Raw genomic sequence first — 20410 nt, forward strand, 5'->3', positions numbered from 1 at the left:
AAAAGAAACTAAACTCTACTAAATAAAAATACGCAAGATAAGAACAACTGAAAGTATCATATGAAGTTTTACTTGATATTTGATCACTGGACTGTCTGGTCCAGACTTGAATATTTACAGACAGCGGCCATATAGCTGGCATACTCCTGAGTGCGGCGTAAAACCAAACTCACTCACGCTATTTAGAGCCACTCTGTATTTAACAATATTTAGTACGGGCCAATAATGATCTCCTCATGTATGTGGAAGGAATGTTTGTCACGTGTTGTACCATTCCTTTGACAAAAGGATATGCTCTTAAGCAAACAGAAAGTGTCAAAGGGACGTTGTATATTTGCAACTTTGCTACGGAAATGGACATGGGGCTTACCGCTATTAAACTACAAAATGCAAGCATTCTCGCATTTCTATGTTTTACACATTTATGATATATTCAGTTGTTTAATTTCTAAATACCTGAAATGCGTGACATTTATCACAAAGTGAACTTCAACCATGAAATTGAAACAGCTTTGTGAGATGATCTTTTTTCATTATAACTCAGTGATAGGGATAAACGACATCGAAAATGTCGACATTGTCACAAAACGGAAGTCACGTGGTCACTTTGACTGTAGCCATGTCTTATTTATGGGCAATGGAATAGAAAATTTTGTATTTGGTTGAATAATTATCTATAATTACAAAGTATGCGTTTTTTGTCCGCTATTCTGATTGGCTGCACGGAATCGAGGCTATATTTCAATAACTGCAAACAGTCGGAGAGGGGCTGCACCACATTTCATGCACGTATATCTGCTATTTTCTATTTCACTTAGCAAAGCTTACTTACTTCTTAAAGCACATATAATATTTGTGGTGAATTATAAAAAGACGGAATCACCCATTTTCACTTCAGTTAACCCGTGAACATAGGCTAGAATAGGTTTTCAGCAAACCAAGCTTGTCACAAAAGGCGACTATGCTCATTCTAAGAGGAATCTGGAGTCAGGCTCGCTTATTTGGTTGACTCATGTCATTGTGCAGATCGATACTCATGCTGTTGATCACTGGATTGTCTGTTCCAGACTCGATTATTTACAGACCGCTGCGATATTGCTGGAATATTTGCTACGGGTGGTGTAAAACTATACTCACTCATTCATTGCGAGCAGGGTAATGCCGCTCGCAAGAAAGGGCCTGGGGTTGCGCTGGAAGTACTTTCACCTCATTCGTGTATAGTATACATGTTTGTTGTGTCTTGTGTAAGCAACTTAAGAAATCTGAACTCAACTATGCCTTCATCGTTTCGTCAAGGTATTCCACGTATAATTCTCTGATAAATCACGTCGACCACATATGAACGAGTTGGCACTGCTTCCTGAACTGTCAGTTTTCTTTTCGTTCGCGATTAAACTTGTGAACGACCTAGCCACGGAATACTTCCAAATTTCAACACAAGCTGAAGGTTATATAACGTGTTAGAAAAAGTTCCAGACATTAAGCCATTCCAACATAATACACACATGGAAATAGGTATCGCAAGAGAGTATAGTAACAATATGTTTACACTGACCATAGCAAAGGGATTTTCTTCAAACTTCATTTAAACTTAACATCTGGATAAAGTAACCCTAGTTTAAATATCGACTTCTGGAAATGCTCTCGTCTGTAAGATTTGAAATCAATTTACATCACGCAAACCAGCTGATGTAGTTCGAAATTACACGAAAATAGTTCTGGACCGAAATGATACAAGAGCCCAGGTAAGCACTCTTCTTTAACATTCACTGTTACCAGATTATTGTCCACCTCGGTCATGAGGCGGAGGACATATCTTTAATATATCTCTTTAATGATAAATATCGCTTTCATCGTCACGTAATTACTTATGAAAAACAGTATATAAATCAAACATCATTATTCTGTTTTATGTACTTAATACTGCAATCTGAAATTTTCTTTTCAGTTAAACTTTGTTTTCTGGCCTTTGTCATCGCCAAATTCGACCTTTTAGTATTGATAATCAATGTACTGTCAAGTAGACTCCCGAGTTGAATTAATGCATACTGAGACATTTGAAGCAGTTGGATCAGTAGAACCTTCAGCTAAACGCCTTTATGCAAATGTCCCAGTTTGGACTTTTTCATTTAACTACTGGATGTGCTCATGAAAGTGTAAACGATCTCAAGGCGTTTGTAAAAGTCTGTGAACCTCCGAACTTGGTGAACAAGATGATGATATCAAAATTATCCGACTTGTTCCTCAGTGAAGAATACTATTAGGCGTCATGGATTCAAATGAAAGTGGAAGACGAGTGTGTGGGTATTTCACTTTCTACCCAGTCCATATAAAGGAAGCTGTAACGAGGTTGCTAAAATTGGTGGAGACATTCACTCAAGTAGTAAGATCTTTCTATTCCACTAACGTGCAACAAACCAAAATATGAAACACTTATGAGTTCATTTTGCTTTAGCTTCAAATCAACCAATAGGAAGAGGACCCATGCATCTATGCCGCACCCTTCTCACATATGTAGTAGAAGCCATGAAGTGCTGATGAGTCATGCCACTTGTGAGATAACTTAAATGTTGTAATTGATACTTTACAATTCATAGATTTCATACAGTTAGGCTCAAAGTCGGAACGCCAGTCAGAGTAGCCCACCTCAGTGCCATCATCCCACGTGTATTTTCCGTCTTCATACAGCATTCCCATCCAGAAATGTGCAAACCGCAGGTAGTCTGAAATTACACATCACAGTCGTCAGTAGAGGAATGCTTTTGTTAAACACTCTCACCATGGATTAGGGCACTAAACGTACCAAACGTATCATATCGGGATATGATACGGCTCAGTCGGCTCTGGAATGACTACACTCCGTTGCTATGATACAACATTAAATGAATGTAATTTCAAAAAAACAATTTCCTTAACAGGTTTGATTGATTGCATACTGAATATTACCGAATTATCATTTCTCAAGAAAAGTCAAACTTATTTATATATCGTGAATCCTCCTCTATTCTCGAGACAATCCCGGATTCAACGAATACTTCTAATTAAACGTCAGTTTCTTTTTCAGCTACATTCATTCCATCTCATTCTTCACACAGGGCAGTTTGTCGAGAGATTTCGGTGCCTGTTTATGGTGTACTCATTAACAAGACGAGTACCGGGTGTTCTTTCGTTGCCATCCTGAACACAAATATACCTCCCTCTTGGCAAGCAAGTGGTACCACGTGTGCCTTAAGGAGAGTCACATGTTCCTAGATGTAAATGTGTTCTACCAGTGACACTCTACACCATTGCTGAGCCTCCCCTTTACTGTCGTTCTGTCTAACCTTACCGACCCACGATCACACTATCGTGCCTGTCAAGGAAGTCCAAAGTAAACCTTGATCATCCGATAACATAATGCTCTTCACTCCAAAGCCATGCAGTAATATGTCGGGACGGCAACCACGTGGTAAGACCTGGGCGACAGGCCTGCGGGTCCCGTCTATGTAGAGCATTATGAGTAATATGTCCACCCACTCTAACACATGCAGCTCTGTGATGTTCATGTGACTGTGGGAAATTCATACCTCTTTGTAGATGGAAAAATCATTTTCTGGTGTCATATACCACCAAATGAATTGCTTTACGGCTAAATAAAGACGATGGCCAGCTACAGTCTGTGATGTTCTCACGATTTGTACCAATGGTAATCTTGGTCCAATCACCACTTTTGTATAAGGAAACAGAACCAAATGAAACAAAACCCATTCGACTTACTCAAAACTAGTCGACAATGTTTCTAATGCTTTTCCCATTTTCTGCTGATATGTCACGCCCGATTCGCATTCGAAATGCAGTATGTATCACTGTTGTATCAAAGCTATCGGTAGTTTCTTTCAGTTGAATTTTAGCTTATGAAACAAAACGATAATTCTCTACCATAAATCTGTTTTGTTGTATGCCGACGACACCGTTCTACTAGCGTCAGACTCAAATGATTTACAACATATGTTAGATTGTTTCGATAAATACCGTAAAACATGGAGACAATATAAATGTATTCAAAAACAAATATACTTATATTTGCAGGTTCCAAAAAGGATTATAAATGCTGTTTCAAAATTGGAAATCACATATTTGAGTACGCGCCGTCTCATAAATACCTAGGAATCACAATGCAAATAAAATAATGCGTTCACCTTAATAAAAAGAAATCTAGCTGAGAAGGCCACCAAAAGTATGTATTTTGTTTTACACAAAACGGGTTTTGTAAGTTTTCTTGTGATTGTCAGTTACAGATTAATCGATTGCTTAGTTGCCCATGTTCTACCTTATGGGTGTGAATTATGGCATTTTGGTAATAACTCTTGGGTAGAAAATAGTCATTTTAAATTTCTAAATGAACTTCTCTCATTAAAGACAAGCACCTCCTCATTCATGGTTTATGGGTATAAAACTGCAGCGACAGCGTGAAGCTTAGCGCTCTTCATCATGACGTAGCTGTGATGGTAATATCTGAACATAGTAGCCTAGGTCTAGATCAAACTTTGAATGTAACCTATCTTGCTTGAGTGACATATCAAACAACAGGAAGTAGGAAATTAACTAGATGATAGCGTGTATTCGCAATATTATCGAGTACAATACAGGATTGGATCGACGCCTGTATACAGTTGGTATGACTTAATACTGTGGATGTATGAAATGACAGCAACAATGTTCCTCTGCTACATTTTGAATGTGTGTAGGTCCACCTATTCATGTTGTTAAAGAACAGAGACGGGCAAAGTACAAAGAGCGAAAATGATACTGTCTACACGATCGCTATTTCGAGAGATGTGTTATCACTGTGACTATTTAGAGGTGCTAAAATGATACAGGACAGGACCAGCTCACTCCTACGAGATCGTTTCTTTTGGCCGGGGATGGCTAAGGACATTGAGAATCATGTCAGCCAGTGTGACAGATGCATCAGAAGGAAAAGCGGAACCACAGTAAAGACACCACTTGTAAGCATCAAGACCACTCAGCCCTTGGAATTGGTTTGCATGGATTTTCTGTCTCTGGAACCATCCAAGGGAGGACAACAGTGTATACTAGTGGTCACTGATCACTTCACCCGCTACACCCAGGCTTATCCCACGAAAAACATGACTGCTCGGACAACAGCTGAGGTATTTTTCAAGAACTTTGTTGTTAATTATGGATTACCCAAAAGAATACACTCAGACCAAGGAGCAAATTTTCAGGGAAAACTCATGAAGGAATTGTGTAATCTCACACAGATTTATCAGTCCAGGACTACACCTTACCACGCTATGGGAAACGGACAGTGTGAAAGGTTCAACAGAACACTACTGAACATGCTTTGAACCTTGGATGCTAGTGAAAAGAAGGACTGGAAGAGCCACGTTGGTCCTCTTGTGCATGCTTACAATTCTGCAAGGCACGAAACAACCGGATATCCATCATTCTTTCTCATGTATGGAAGACACCCAAGACTTCCTGTAGACCTAGCGTTCGGACTAGACACGGAACCAAGCAAGGCCAAATCCATGCTGCAATACACAAGGTCCCTAAAAGATCGACTGAAACAGGCATATGAGCTTGCTGCTACAGCTGCCACCAAGTCTCAAGCAAGGCAGAAGGCCAACTATGACATCAAAGCCAGAGCTGCCATGGTGGACATTGGAGACAGGGTGCTTGTTAAGATTGTCGCATTTAATGGGAAACACAAGATCGCTGACAAGTGGGAGGAAGATGTATACGCCATTCTTCATCAGCCTGAGCCAGCGATACCTGTGTTTGTAGTGGGGAAAGAGAAAGATGACGGGAAACGGAGGACTCTCCACAGGAATTTACTTCTTCCCATAGGGTCTCTACCCCAGCAGTCCACCCATTCCCATTCCAAAACTTCAGAAATCCAGGAGCCGGAGGATTCGTTTCAGGATCAAGAGGAAGATTCAGATGATGAAATTTATTTTGTGCCTGTGATCCCATCAGTACCCTCAGTTTCAACTGGTGTATTGGCTGATAGGCCACCTGAGAGTGAGGCTGAAGTTGTGACAGATGCCGCTCTGCATGAGGATCACAGGGACGAAGAGTCAGAAAGAGCAACAGATGTTGAGAGAGATGAAGTTGGAGATATCCCAGGTGACGAAGCAGTTTCTGCATCAGAAGACATGCAGATAGAAGTTGAAATGCGGGGATCATCTGCACCACCTGCCAGAATATCAGAGGATGTGGATGCCTCTGCACCTGAGGATGTGCAGGTATAAGTAGAAGCTCCAGAGCCACCATCAATAAGGTTCACGCCCGAGAACAGACCTCGGCGGAGGATGCTACCTACCCCACCACTAAGGAGGTCATTGAGAGAACGGCAGAAACCATCGTGGCAAACAAGTGGCAAATACGTGATGGCAGCTAGGACAACACCAAAGCCAGATTGGATCTCAAGAGCAGACTATCTAAGTTCGCTCATAGCTACAGGAGTGGTAGCCAGTAAGTGTGACAAGGCATCAGATGTGCTTGTAGATCTTGTGGCCGGGAAGTTGTGATGACGAGGACGTCATTTGTCGTAGAGGGGAAGTGTTTGGTAGAGTCATATTTATATAGTTTATTTATTGGTGTAAATACGGTATCAATCTTTAAACAGTTTGGTTGTGGTTTTATTTGAGCAGATTTTTATAGTATATATGGTATTTGTCCCTAGCTTGATTGCCCCAAGCTGGACCCTGGCTCTGTTGTGTCCTATTGTTCACAATCCACATAGAGCAAGCTATCCCTTGATCCCCGATTGGTTGGGTTAAAGTTGTATGTTTCCTTTTAACTAACATGAGCACATTTTACTCAGTCTGTCTTATACAGCCGAATTAGAAGCACTTTGTATGGCATCTCATATTTGAAGGACGGCTAATTTCTCTTCCCATCATTGGTCTGGCAACAAATTCTCTGGGTTTCAGGTTAGTAGACGTAATTATAAATATTTATGTAGGATGAAATGTTTGTTAAATATAGTTATATTATAAATATCATGCATGTCTAGGTTACATTATTACTGTGTGATGTGAAGATATGAAAGTGTTTTATACATAGTATAAGTCTTACTCAAATAATGTGTGTTTACAGGCATTATTTTCATGTTCATTGTACCAAGATTATTATCACAAGTTCACTGGTAACAATTGAACTGTTTTATGAGATTCAGGTGACACACAAAGCATGTGTGCCTACACAACAGCCATGTTTTATATCTATTGCTGGTAAATGTAATGTATGTACCACTTGAGATGTAATATAATTTCATAACTGTTTATTGTATATATTTCTGTGAATATCACAGTACATATCACTGTTGGATACATGTATATTATGTAGGTTTATTGTTTAGAGTTGATTACATAGTGGTGTTATGTTATTTATACATGGGACATGCAGTGAGAATTGTGTAAGGTAGAATCTACACCATCACCTAGGTACCATATATTTGGTATGTATTTTATTATTTTAATGTATTTGTATGCCATGTTATTATTGCTAATATGTGTGGAAAACTATGTATTTTCTGTCTGATTATAATTGTAATGCTTTGAGACAGCAATGTTTTTGTGAACTGCATGTGTTTACTATTAACGATGTCTATCTGGAGTTTATGCAGTTCAGGTAATTTGTATTATTATACTGTAATTGTGTAAACCACTGCATTAGTACATGTGTGTTATAATTGTTTTATTAATTATCATCTTACAGGGTGGAAATCGAAACCCAAAGATTGTTGCAAAAAAATGTTGATGCAACTTACCACTCACACCCCAGGAGGCGTTGGTCATCTCAAACCACCACCCCTTATCCTGCTACAAGTGTTAGCCACGTCACAAGTTTCATATTCAGAACGTGTGTGCGTGTGTTGTGTGACTGTGTGTCTGTGTGTTTTTGTCTGTTTCTGTGTGTATGTGTGTGTGCTCTGTGTGTGTGTGTTTCCTTACAGTATTTTTAGGGATATTATGGTTCTTGAAGAGCCCTTGTCAGTCTTTCCGTGTGACTTTGTGCGTTGTCTTTTTTTTTCATTTGTTTATTACACTCAGTGGGTTAGAGAATAGAAGTACATTCAAAGTAGGGTACAATATTAATCCAGGCGCAGCAGCTGTGGTTGATAAATCGGCACCTGTGCGTTGTCTTTTGAAAAGATGACTTCAGACATAATGGAAAATAAGACGAGTAATGTGCATTAAATTTCATTTCATAGGTTTCATGTCAGCAGAATAGTTTCCACCACGGTCAGGAAGTGTAGAATATTATCTTTAATATGCCCCTTTAATAATGAGCACAGTGATGAAGAGTCACATTCACCGTAACGTAACTTGCCAAGCTACATTCACGGAAATCGAAGTATTACCTTCAGTTGCAAAACAATGATGAATTTATGTTAACTTTGCTTTTTTCGACTTTTGCTATCGTCTAATGAGAATGTATGTACTGTTAAACAGACTCCCGAAATACATCAATGCATCTTGGAACTTCAAAGCTGTTGTATCAGTAGAAGTTTTAACTAAAAGCCATTACAAATGTTGTCAGCTCCCATTTAAAAATGATTTTTATTTTCTTTTAATCACTGGATGTTTTCATTGATGTGTTCAACGATTTCAGAACGCTAGTAAAATTGTGTGAACGCCCGACCTTGTTGAACAAGATGAAGATATCAAGTCAATAGCACATTGACGCAAATTTATATCATGGGTTACCAGACTTGGAGATTGTGTGTGAGTGAGTTCAAATGTATTATCACACTGACATTATTTCAGATAGTCTTGACGAGAACAAATTTGATTTATAAAGAATATACATGTATATTATATAATTTTGTCGGTAATGGACAGTAGAACAACGAGAATATCACAGTAGCAATTTAAAACTAGCATGTAACACTGAGTTATTAACACTATGTACACAGTACAAAACATAAAGCTACTATAGATTGCCAGCAGCTGAATTACATCATCGTACCAGGGACCCTGAGGACTAACAATACTTTTGCTACCTGCGTGTGTAAATCTAAATCAATTTGAAACTTTTGAGACTTACGTAAGCTCTCAAAAGGACAATAATTTTACAATACTGGATATCCCATGTAGAAAAAAACAGGCACTGTGTGTGGATCCAGATGAAAGTTGTACCCGGGTGTGTGGGCCATTCACTTTCTACACAATTTTGTTAAAGGAAGCTGTTGCTAAAGTTGGTGTTGACAGTCAGTTAAGTAGTAAGATTTTTTCTATTCCAGTCAAATGCAACTAACTACAATATGAAAAGCAAAAGAGTTTATTTTGCTTTGGTTCAGCTTTAAAGTGCCAACCGACCCATGGAAAGAGAAATCTTGCATCTATGCTGCATCCTTCTCACATATGTAGTAGAAGTGATAAAGCGACGACGCGTCCTCCCACTGATAAGCTGTCTCGAACGTTGAAATGAATGATTTACATTTCATAAAAGTATGAGTGAGTGAGTGAGTTTAGTTTTACGTCGCACTTAGCAATATTCCAGCTATATGGCGACGGTCTGTAAATAATCGAGTCTGGACCAGACAATCCAGTGATCAACAACATGAGCATCGATCTGCGCAATTGGGAACCGATGACATGTGTCAACCAAGTCAGCTAGTCTGACCACCCGATCCCGTTAGTCGCCTCTTACGACAAGCATAGTCACCTGTTATGGCAAGCATGGGTTGCTGAAGGCCTATTCTACCCCGGGACCTTCACGGGTCCATAAAAGTATGCATACAATAAGGTTGATTGGACGAACGCCAGTCAGTGAAGCCCACCTCGGTGCCGTCAACCCACGCGTATTTTCCGTCTTCATACAACATTCCAATCCAGAAATGTGCAGCGCTCTTCTCGTCAGGCGGGTAGTCTGAAATTACACATCACACTCGTCGATTAAGGCATGCTTTTGTTAAACACTCTCACCTAGGGTTGAAAACGTCAAACTTGATGCACATATACACTGAACCAGGATGTCATGTCTTGTGATGCTAACATATGCTTAATATATATATCATGCTATATGGTCTAAGCAAGAACTGTATTCAGGATTAACAGTGCTGGAAATAATTCAAGTCTGGTATATCGCGCCCTTTGGTCGGCACCAAAACAATCCAAGACATCAGCCCAAAGTACATATTCGTTTTTTGTTCATGATGTCAATATTTCGTTAATTCCGTTTTGAATGTTGGTACGAACATTATTAGCTTTTTAAATACGACTCTTATTATTACTTTGTGATATATACATAAAACAAAACATCAGGAAACCAGATAGATAGATAGATAGATAGATAGATAGATAGATAGACAGATTTAAGGAATCAACACTATCTATCTATCTGTCAACTGAGTCATGACTGAGTGCGTGTCATGCTCAATTGTTGGAGGGGTTCATTAACAATACGAACACCGTATACTCTTGTGTTTTTATCCTGAAGCACAAATATACATCCATCTTGGCAAGGAAATAACACTACGTGTGCCTCAAGGCGAGTGAAACGTCCCCGAATGTAAAGGTGTTCTGCATGTCACAGCGGTCCCACTTTACACTATTGCTGAGCCTCCCATTGACGATCCTTCTGTCTAACGACACAAGGCCACAACGTTGTATCTGTTAAGACAGTCCAAAGTAAACCTCGATTCACCTGTACAAACGCCAAGGCCTTGAAGTACCTAATATGTCAGAATGACAATCTTGTAAGACGTAGACGCTGGACATGCAGGCCGCATCTGTGCAGAACATTATCAATCACCTGTCCACTTTGACACCCGAAGTTCTGGAAGATTATCTGTTTGTACAAAATTCATAATGCTTTGTAAATGTAACAATTATTTTTGAAGCCATTTACAATCAATTAGACGAGTTCACGGCTAAAATGAAGACGACCAACAACTGCAATCTGTGCTGCTCTCATGAACTGCACTAATCTTGGTTTCATCACATCAACTCCATTGTTCCTTCTGCAGCACAAGCCGTGTGTTCAGTATAAGGAAACAGCCAGATTAATGAAAGCCCTTTCACTCTCAAAAGCTCTCTCAGCAATAGCCTCGCAACATGCCGATCCTAGTTCCACTCCATCTTGAACTGTTGTACCTGATTCGAATTCGAAATGCAGTATGTTCCATCCCTTGTGTCACAGCCATGGATTCACATGTCAGTTCATGTCAACTATGCAGCTGTGACTTTCGGATCCGTTCATGCTTCCTTTTCCCATCGAAGTGCACGTTTTCTGCTTTAACTGTCTAACAAACACTGGTCTCAATTTATATAATTATATATATCCATATTTCTTTGATAGAGGTTCAAGTCTTAGAGCTTTACACATGACACTGCCCGAAAGTTTCACAATTGTAACCTATGGAAGTTGTGTGACAGTGATATGTGAGATATCGTTTAATTCAACAGTAAAAGGTTTCATCAATCACTGACGATTCTTCGTCAGTGCTTTTGTACTAACCCATAATGACTAACGATCGCAATGGTTTTTGAATCCTGTATTAACAGATCTTGTCAACAGACGGCATTCATCTCACCGACCAGTGACACCTTTTGACAAATCGGCCAAATGCGCATCGTGTAAGTACCAAAATATGGAATGTGTGTGTTTAATCGAAAGAGTAAGCAAAGCTTTCGAGCTTGGGTATCCATTGTTTTCCTTTTTGTCAAAATACAACAAAGGGAGGTTAAACGGTGTGTTGAAGTTGCCTGTGCTTCAGAAACACAAAGAAAATCTTATTCCTGAAATGTGTAGGAACACATGATAACACAACAGACACGTTTGTATTGGAAATGACGTCTGTACTTACATTCCTTTATTTTCTCCACCAGAAAGTTGTTCTCAGATTCCGTATTAATAGAGACGAGGTCAGCACCTAGACTACATCTGTTTCTTGCAGGATCCCATTTGACTTCATCCAGCTCCAGTATGTAACAGTGGTCTTCAAATTTCACAAAGCCACCAGCACACACTTCTACAAAATAACAACGTGAATGGAGATTTTTGAAAACTTATTTTCATTCACATTCATAACCGGAAAGATTAATACAGCTGCAGACACTAGATAGAGAAGCTACAGTATCATAAAGTTAATGGCTGAAATGTATTCCAAAGGTAAAAGGCCGAAGAGTTGTAATTAAATCACACTATGAACAAGCATAACTGACTATGCACAGAGAAACACTTCAATTTTATCATACCATTGGCAGCCGGAGTGGTACATTAACAACAGATTGTGGTTTCTCATACGATATAACAGAGAGATATGTGCACAAAAGCCCTTTCGGCGTACTCCACATACACAACCATCTTATGAGCATTTCGGTTGTATATTCAACAAACAATGTACACTTTACTTGGTTTTGCTGTAGTCGCCCTTGTAGTCGTCATAGAAATGTAAGTTGTTGGTGTGTTTGGAAGTGTGATGGGGGGTGTGTTTGGAAGAGTGATGGTGCCGCATTGTGAAAGAGCAGTCTCGAGTTTCTGAATTCTCTCATATGACACATCAACCTTCTCCTCTGTCACCCGCTGACGTGCCCTCTCCGCAGCTATCTCCTTCTTCAGAAGCTCATGTTCCTTGAACTGACTCTTAAATTCTTCTTTTATCTCGTCCTTCAACTCATTTATCACTTCCGACCGAACACGTTTTGCGTTCTCTTTTAACTTCAGAATACACGTACTTGTGTCGTTGTCTTTACCCTCTATGGCATGAAGCTTCACTATGAACATCAAGTATAAAACTGCAGCTACAGCGTGAAACTTAGCTCTCTTCATCGTGACTACTTTATGTAGTTCTGATGTAAATATCTGGACTTGTCAGACTGGGTCTAGATGCCACTTTGATTGTAACCTATCTTGTTTGAGTGACATATCAAATGACAGGAAGTAGTCAAAATTTAAACTAGATAATAGCAGGTATCAAGCTTGTAATCACATACAGTATATAGTTTGATTGATGAATGCTTAAAGGTTGCATGCAACGTAAACCACAAATTTGCAGATTCTGATACCTTTCGGTATGCACTTACCGAAACAAATAATCACAAATGCCAATTCAACCAATAAAGTTGAAGAAAAACGCGATGAAAAAAAAGCCCGAGAAATCGGAGTTCAAACGATTCACTAAATTTCCCCCAGCGCTGTTGGGAAAAGTGGTTTCAGCAGCTGTACTGAGCTGTGCGCATAATGCATGCGCAGTGAATAGGTTCGTAGAGCTTGAAACAGTATCCATGCCCAGAGTATGAGCAGTGTCTAATCCTGTTTGTGTACACAAGCAAGTAAATAATCTACTCGGTACATATAAAAAAAACTTGTTGATTGTGGTAAGCAGGCCCTGTCACACAGAAATCTCAGTGTCTGCTTTATTGACACCTATGTGTCTGCCTCTTTGTCTGCTAAAGACAATATGCAATACAGCTTCAGTCATTGACCACATCCAATTTGAACTTACGACCTATCAGGCTATACGCCACAAACAAAATGCATTGATTTATGACTCGTGCACCCGAGTCTCGTCTCTGCCACATTATGTAATTAGGCAGGTGTGATACTTGTACACATGACATGTTTATATGTCTATGCAAACAAAATACATCCATTTTTCTATGATGACTGGATCTGACGGAAACTTGTGCAAACTCTTGTTAGTTTCAAGTCCTGCCTTGTACTTGGACGAATGACAGTTTCCAGCCACGCAGTAGTTCACCATCTCTACTGAGATGATTTTTGATTGGATCGAAGGCAAATTCAGTTAACATGTGTTCACAAAAGCCAACATCTCCATATAAATTCTTTATGGATAACAACTTCTAGTGTGTATGATTTTGTTTGACAACAGTATATGAATCCATACTGAAACGACGCATCAAATACAATAAAGTTGTGAACCATAAAGAATCTTACTTTCTTGTGACTCGTCATACTTCTAAAATGCCCACCAAACAGATCATCTTTCTGACCACTCTGTTAGCCCCGAGCGTATTAGAAAATGAACCAGCCAATCGGAAGCCGTCGTTACACTTGAGTGCACACCTACTCGCTATGACTGGGTTCGGTCTCCCGATGGCTTCGTTTCGAGGGAAGTAAGCCCAAGTACAAAATATTGCACTTTTGAATTCGGATTGTATGCTTATAATTTTGTTTATTTGTTTTTGTACAAGCAGCAATGTATATTATATGTCATGAATAAGTGATGATTGTGTTTGATAATGTTTGATTTTTTCGTTGCATGTGACCTTTAACTGTTTGAACTGAAATGTCATCGTGCCTTTGCTACTTTATGAAAGTGATGTACACCCGTTGATGCGGAAAATAACAAAGACGCTTGATGGACACAGAACAAGAATAACACTGTCCAGTCAGTCGGTATTTGGGCAGATTTGTTATCACTAGCACTGTCGCTATTTGGGCAGATTTGCTGTCACTGTCGCTATTTGGGCAGATTTGTTATCACTATCACTGTCGCTATTTCGGCAGATTTGTTATCACTAGCACTGTCGCTATTTGGGCAGATTTGTTATCACTATCACTGTCGCTATTTGGGCAGATTTGCTATCACTATCACTGTCGCTATTTGGGCAGATTTGTTATCATTATAACTGTCGCTATTGAGATTGTGTGTGAGTGAGTTCAAATGTATTATCACACTGACATTATTTCAGATAGTCTTGACGAGAACAAATTTGATTTATAAAGAATATATATGTATATTATATAATTTTGTCGGTAATGGACAGTAGAACAACGAGAATATCACAGTAGCAATTTAAAACTAGCATGTAACACTGAGTTATTAACACTATGTACACAGTACAAAACATAAAGCTACTATAGATTGCCAGCAGCTGAATTACATCATCGTACCAGGGACCCTGAGGACTAACAATACTTTTGCTACCTGCGTGTGTAAATCTAAATCAATTTGAAACTTTTGAGACTTACGTAAGCTCTCAAAAGGACAATAATTTTACAATACTGGATATCCCATGTAGAAAAAATAGGCACTATGTGTGGATCCAGATGAAAGTTGTACCCGGGTGTGTGGGCCATTCACTTTCTACACAATCTAGGTAAAGGAAGCTGTTGCTAAAGTTGGTGTTGACAGTCAGTTAAGTAGTAAGATTTTTTTCTATTCCAGTCAAATGCAACTAACTACAATATGAAAAGCAAAAGAGTTTATTTTGCTTTGGTTCAGCTTTAAAGTGCCAACCGACCCATGGAAAGAGGAATCCTGCATCTATGCTGCATCCTTCTCACATATGTAGTAGAAGTGATAAAGCGACGACGCGTCCTCCCACTGATAAGCTGTCTCGAACGTTGAAATGAATGATTTACATTTCATAAAAGTATGCATACAGTTAGGTTGATTGGACGAACGCCAGTCAGTGAAGCCCACCTCGGTGCCGTCAACCCACACGTATTTTCCGTCTTCATACAACATTCCAATCCAGAAATGTGCAGCGCTCTTCTCGTCAGGCGGGTAGTCTGAAATTACACATCACACTCGTCGATTAAGGCATGCTTTTGTTAAACACTCTCACCTAGGGTTGAAAACGTCAAACTTGATGCACATATACACTGAACCAGGTCGAGCCGTTCTGGATATGATCCAGCTCCGCAGCGCCATATGACCGCCACCCTAGCATGTCTTGTGATGCTAACATATGCTTAATATATATATCATGCTATGTGGTCTAAGCAAGAACTGTATTCAGGATTAACAGTGCTGGATATAATTCAAGTCTGGTATATTGCGCCCTTTGGTCGGCACCAAAACACTCCAAGACATCAGCCCAAAGTACATATTCGTTTTTTGTTCATGATGTCAGTGTTTCATTAATTCCGTTTTGAATGTTGGTACGAACATTATTAGCTTTTTAAATACGACTATTATTTTTATTTTGTGATATATACATAAAACAAAACATCAGGAAACCAGATAGATAGATAGATAGATAGATAGATAGATAAATAGATAGATAGATAGATGATAGTGTTGATTCCTTAAATCTCTCTGTCTACTGAGTCATGACTGAGTGCGTGTCATGCTCAATTGTTGGAGGGGTTCATTAACAATACGAACACCGTATACTCTTGTGTTGCTATCCTGAAGCACAAATATACATCCATCTTGGCAAGGAAATAACACTACGTGTGCCTCAAGGCGAATGAAACGTGCCCGAATGTAAAGGTGTTCTGCATGTCACAGCGGTCCCACTTTACACTATTGCTGAGCCTCCCATTGACGATCCTTCTGTCTAACGACACAAGGCCACACCGTTGTATCTGTTAAGGCAGTCCAAAGTAAATCTCGATTCACCTGTGCAAACGCCAAGGCCTTGAAGTACCTAATATGTCAGAATGACAATCTTGTAAGACGTAGACGCTGGACATGCAGGTCGCATCTGTGCAGCACATTATCAATCACCTGTCTACTTTGACACCCGAAGTTCTGGAAGATCATCTGTTTGTACAAAATTCATAATGCTTTGTAAATGTAACAATTACTTTTGAAGCCATATACAATTAATTAGACGGGTTCGCGGCTAAAATGAAGACGACGGGCAGCTGCAATCTGTGCTGCTCTCATGAACTGCACTAATCTTGGTCTCATCACATCAACTCCATTGTTCCTTCTGCAGCACAAGCCGTGTGTTCAGTATTTGGAAACAGCCAGATCAATGAAAACGCTTTCACTCTCTAGAGCTCTCTCAACAATAGCCTCGCAACATGCCGATCCTAGTTCCACTCCATCTTGAACTGTTGTACCTGATTCGAATTTGAAATGCAGTATGTTCCATCCCTTGTGTCACAGCCATGGATTCACATGTCAGTTCATGTCAACTATGCAGCTGTGGTTTTTGGATCCGATCATGCTTCCTTTTCCCATCGAAGTGCACGTCTTCTGCTTTAACCGTCTAACAAACACTGGTCTCAATTTATATAATTATATATATCCATATTTCTTTGATAGAGGTTCAAGTCTTAGAGCTTTACACATGACACTGCCCGAAAGTTTCACAATTGTAACCTATGGAACTTGTGTGACAGTGATATGTGAGATATCGTTTAATTCAACAGTAAAAGGTTTCATCAATCACTGACGATTCTTCGTCAGTGCTTTTGTACTAACCCATAATGACTAACGATCGCAATGGTTTTTGAATCCTGTATTAACAGATCTTGTCAACAGACGGCATTCATCTCACCGACCAGTGACACCTTTTGACAAATCGGCCAAATGCGCATCGTGTAAGTACCAAAATATGGAATGTGTGTGTTTAATCGAAAGAGTAAGCAAAGCTTTCGAGCTTGGGTATCCATTGTTTTCCTTTTTGTCAAAATACAACAAAGGGAGGTTAAACGGTGTGTTGAAGTTGCCTGTGCTTCAGAAACACAAAGAAAATCTTATTCCTGAAATGTGTAGGAACACATGATAACACAACAGACACGTTTGTATTGGAAATGACGTCTGTACTTACATTCCTTTATTTTCTCCACCAGAAAGTTGTTCTCAGATTCCGTATTAATAGAGACGAGGTCAGCACCTAGACTACGACATCTGTTTCTTGCAGGATCCCATTTGACTTCATCCAGCTCCAGTATGTAACAGTGGTCTTCAAATTTCACAAAGCCACCAGCACACACTTCTACAAAATAACAACGTGAATGGAGATTTTTGAAAACTTATTTTCATTCACATTCATAACCGGAAAGATTACTACAGCTGCAGACACTAGATAGAGAAGCTACAGTATCATAAAGTTAATGGCTGAAATGTATTCCAAAGGTAAAAGGCCGAAGAGTTGTAATTAAATCACACTATGAACAAGCATAACTGACTATGCACAGAGAAACACTTCAATTTTATCATACCATTGGCAGCCGGAGTGGTACATTAACAACAGATTGTGGTTTCTCATACGATATAACAGAGAGATATGTGCACAAAAGCCCTTTCGGCGTACTCCACATACGCAACCATTTTATGAGCATTTCGGTTGCATATTCAACAAACAATGTACACTTTACTTGGTTTTGCTGTAGTCGCCCTCGTAGTCGTCATAGAAATGTAAGTTGTTGTGTTTGGAAGAGTGATGGTGCCGCATTGTGAAAGAGCAGTCTCGAGTTTCTGAATTCTCTCATATGACACATCAACCTTCTCCTCTGTCACCCGCTGACGTGCCCTCTCCACAGCTATCTCCTTCTTCAGAAGCTCATGTTCCTTGAACTGACTCTTAAATTCTTCTTTTATCTCGTCCTTCAACTCATTTATCACTTCCGACCGAACACGTTTTGCGTTCTCTTTTAACTTCAGAATACACGTACTTGTGTCGTTGTCTTTACCCTCTATGGCATGAAGCTTCACTATGAACATCAAGTATAAAACTGCAGCTACAGCGTGAAACTTAGCTCTCTTCATCGTGACTACTTTATGTAGTTCTGATGTAAATATCTGGACTTGCCAGACTGGGTCTAGATGCCACTTTGATTGTAACCGGTCTAGATGCCACTTTGATTGTAACCTAGTTTGTTTGAGTGACATATCAAATGACAGGAAGTAGTCAAAATTTAAACTAGATAATGGCAGGTATCAAGCTTGTAATCACATACAGTATATAGTTTGATTGATGAATGCTTAAAGGTTGCATGCAACGTAAACCACAAATTTGCAGATTCTGATACCTTTCGGTATGCACTTACCGAAACAAATAATCACAAATGCCAATTCAACCAATAAAGTTGAAGAAAAACGCGATGAAAAAAAAGCCCGAGAAATCGGAGTTCAAACGATTCACTAAATTTCCCCCAGCGCTGTTGGGAAAAGTGGTTTCAGCAGCTGTACTGAGCTGTGCGCATAATGCATGCGCAGTGAATAGGTTCGTAGAGCTTGAAGCAGTATCCATGCCCAGAGTACGAGGTCGTGAGCAGTAGTCTAATCCTGTTTGTGTACACAAGCAAGTAAATAATCTACTCGGTACATAAAAAACTTGTTGATTGTGGTAAGCAGGCCCTGTCACACAGAAATCTCAGTGTCTGCTTTATTGACACCTATGTGTCTGCCTCTTTGTCTGCTAAAGACAATATGCAATACAGCTTCAGTCATTGACCACATCCAGTTTGAACTTACGACCTATCAGGCTATACGCCACAAACAAAATGCATTGATTTATGACTCGTGCACCCGAGTCTCGTCTCTGCCACATTATGTAATTAGGCAGGTGTGATACTTGTACACATGACATGTTTATATGTCTATGCAAACAAACTACATCCATTTTTCTATGATGACTGGATCTGACGGAAACTTGTTCAAACTCTTGTTAGTTTCTAGTCCTGCCTTGTACTTGGACGAATGACAGTTTCCAGCCACGCAGTAGTTCACCATCTCTACTGAGATGATTTTTGATTGGATCGAAGGCAAATTCAGAGAACATGTGTTCACAAAAGCCAACATCTCCATATAAATTCTTTATGGATAACAACTTCTAGTGTGTATGATTTTGTTTGACAACAGTATATGAATCCATACTGAAACGACGCATCAAGTACAATAAAAGAAGTTGTGAACCATAAAGAATCTTACTTTCTTGTGACTCGTCATACTTCTAAAATGCCCACCAAACAGATCATCTTTCTGACCACTCTGTTAGCCCCGAGCGTATTAGAAAATGGACCAGCCAATCGGAAGCCGTCGTTACACTTGAGTGCACACCTACTCGCTATGACTGGGTTCGGTCTCCCGATGGCTTCGTTTCGAGGGAAGTAAGCCCAAGTACAAAATATTGCACTTTTGAATCCGGATTGTATGCTTATAATTTTGTTTATTTGTTTTTGTACAAGCAGCAATGTATATTATATGTCATGAATAAGTGATGATTGTGTTTGATAATGTTTGATTTTTTCGTTGCATGTGACCTTTAACTGTTTGAACTGAAATGTCATCGTGCCTTTGCTACTTTATGAAAGTGATGTACACCCGTTGATGCGGAAAATAACAAAGACGCTTGATGGACACAGAACAAGAATAACACTGTCCAGTCAGTCGGTATTTGGGCAGATTTGTTATCACTAGCACTGTCGCTATTGGGCCGATTTGTTATCACTAGCACTGTCGCTATTTGGGCCGATTTGTTATCACTAGCACTGTCGCTATTTGGGCAGATTTGCTATCACTATCACTGTCGTTATTTGGGCAGATTTGTTATCACTATCACTGTCGCTATTTGGGCAGATTTGTTATCATTATAACTGTCGCTATTTGGGCAGATTTGTTATCACTGTCGCTATTTGGGCATATTTGTTATCACTATCACTGTCGCTATTTGGGCAGATTTGTTATCACTAGCACAGTCGCTATTTGGACAGATTTGTTATCACTATCACTGTCGCTATT

General features: G+C 39.5%; 2 protein-coding genes across 2 annotated transcripts; both read right to left on the reverse strand.

The window, feature by feature from the left end:
* Positions 1-9355: 9355 nt before the first annotated feature.
* On the reverse strand, positions 9356-12789 carry LOC137273017 (low affinity immunoglobulin epsilon Fc receptor-like). The gene is made up of 4 exons (XM_067805456.1): positions 12372-12789; positions 11825-11989; positions 9747-9885; positions 9356-9458 (listed from the first exon to the last, which is right to left on the reverse strand). Exons 1-4 carry the CDS (start codon positions 12787-12789, stop codon positions 9356-9358), a joined length of 825 nt encoding a protein of 274 aa, XP_067661557.1.
* A 2384-nt stretch (positions 12790-15173) lies between these two features.
* On the reverse strand, positions 15174-18530 carry LOC137273018 (C-type lectin domain family 4 member E-like). The gene is made up of 3 exons (XM_067805457.1): positions 18046-18530; positions 17496-17663; positions 15174-15498 (listed from the first exon to the last, which is right to left on the reverse strand). Exons 1-3 carry the CDS (start codon positions 18434-18436, stop codon positions 15251-15253), a joined length of 807 nt encoding a protein of 268 aa, XP_067661558.1. The 5' UTR covers positions 18437-18530; the 3' UTR covers positions 15174-15250.
* Between the last annotated feature and the right edge of the window lie 1880 nt (positions 18531-20410).

Source organism: Haliotis asinina, chromosome 2, assembly GCF_037392515.1.
Source record: "Haliotis asinina isolate JCU_RB_2024 chromosome 2, JCU_Hal_asi_v2, whole genome shotgun sequence".
In the NCBI taxonomy this organism is placed as follows: Eukaryota; Metazoa; Mollusca; class Gastropoda; order Lepetellida; family Haliotidae; genus Haliotis; species Haliotis asinina.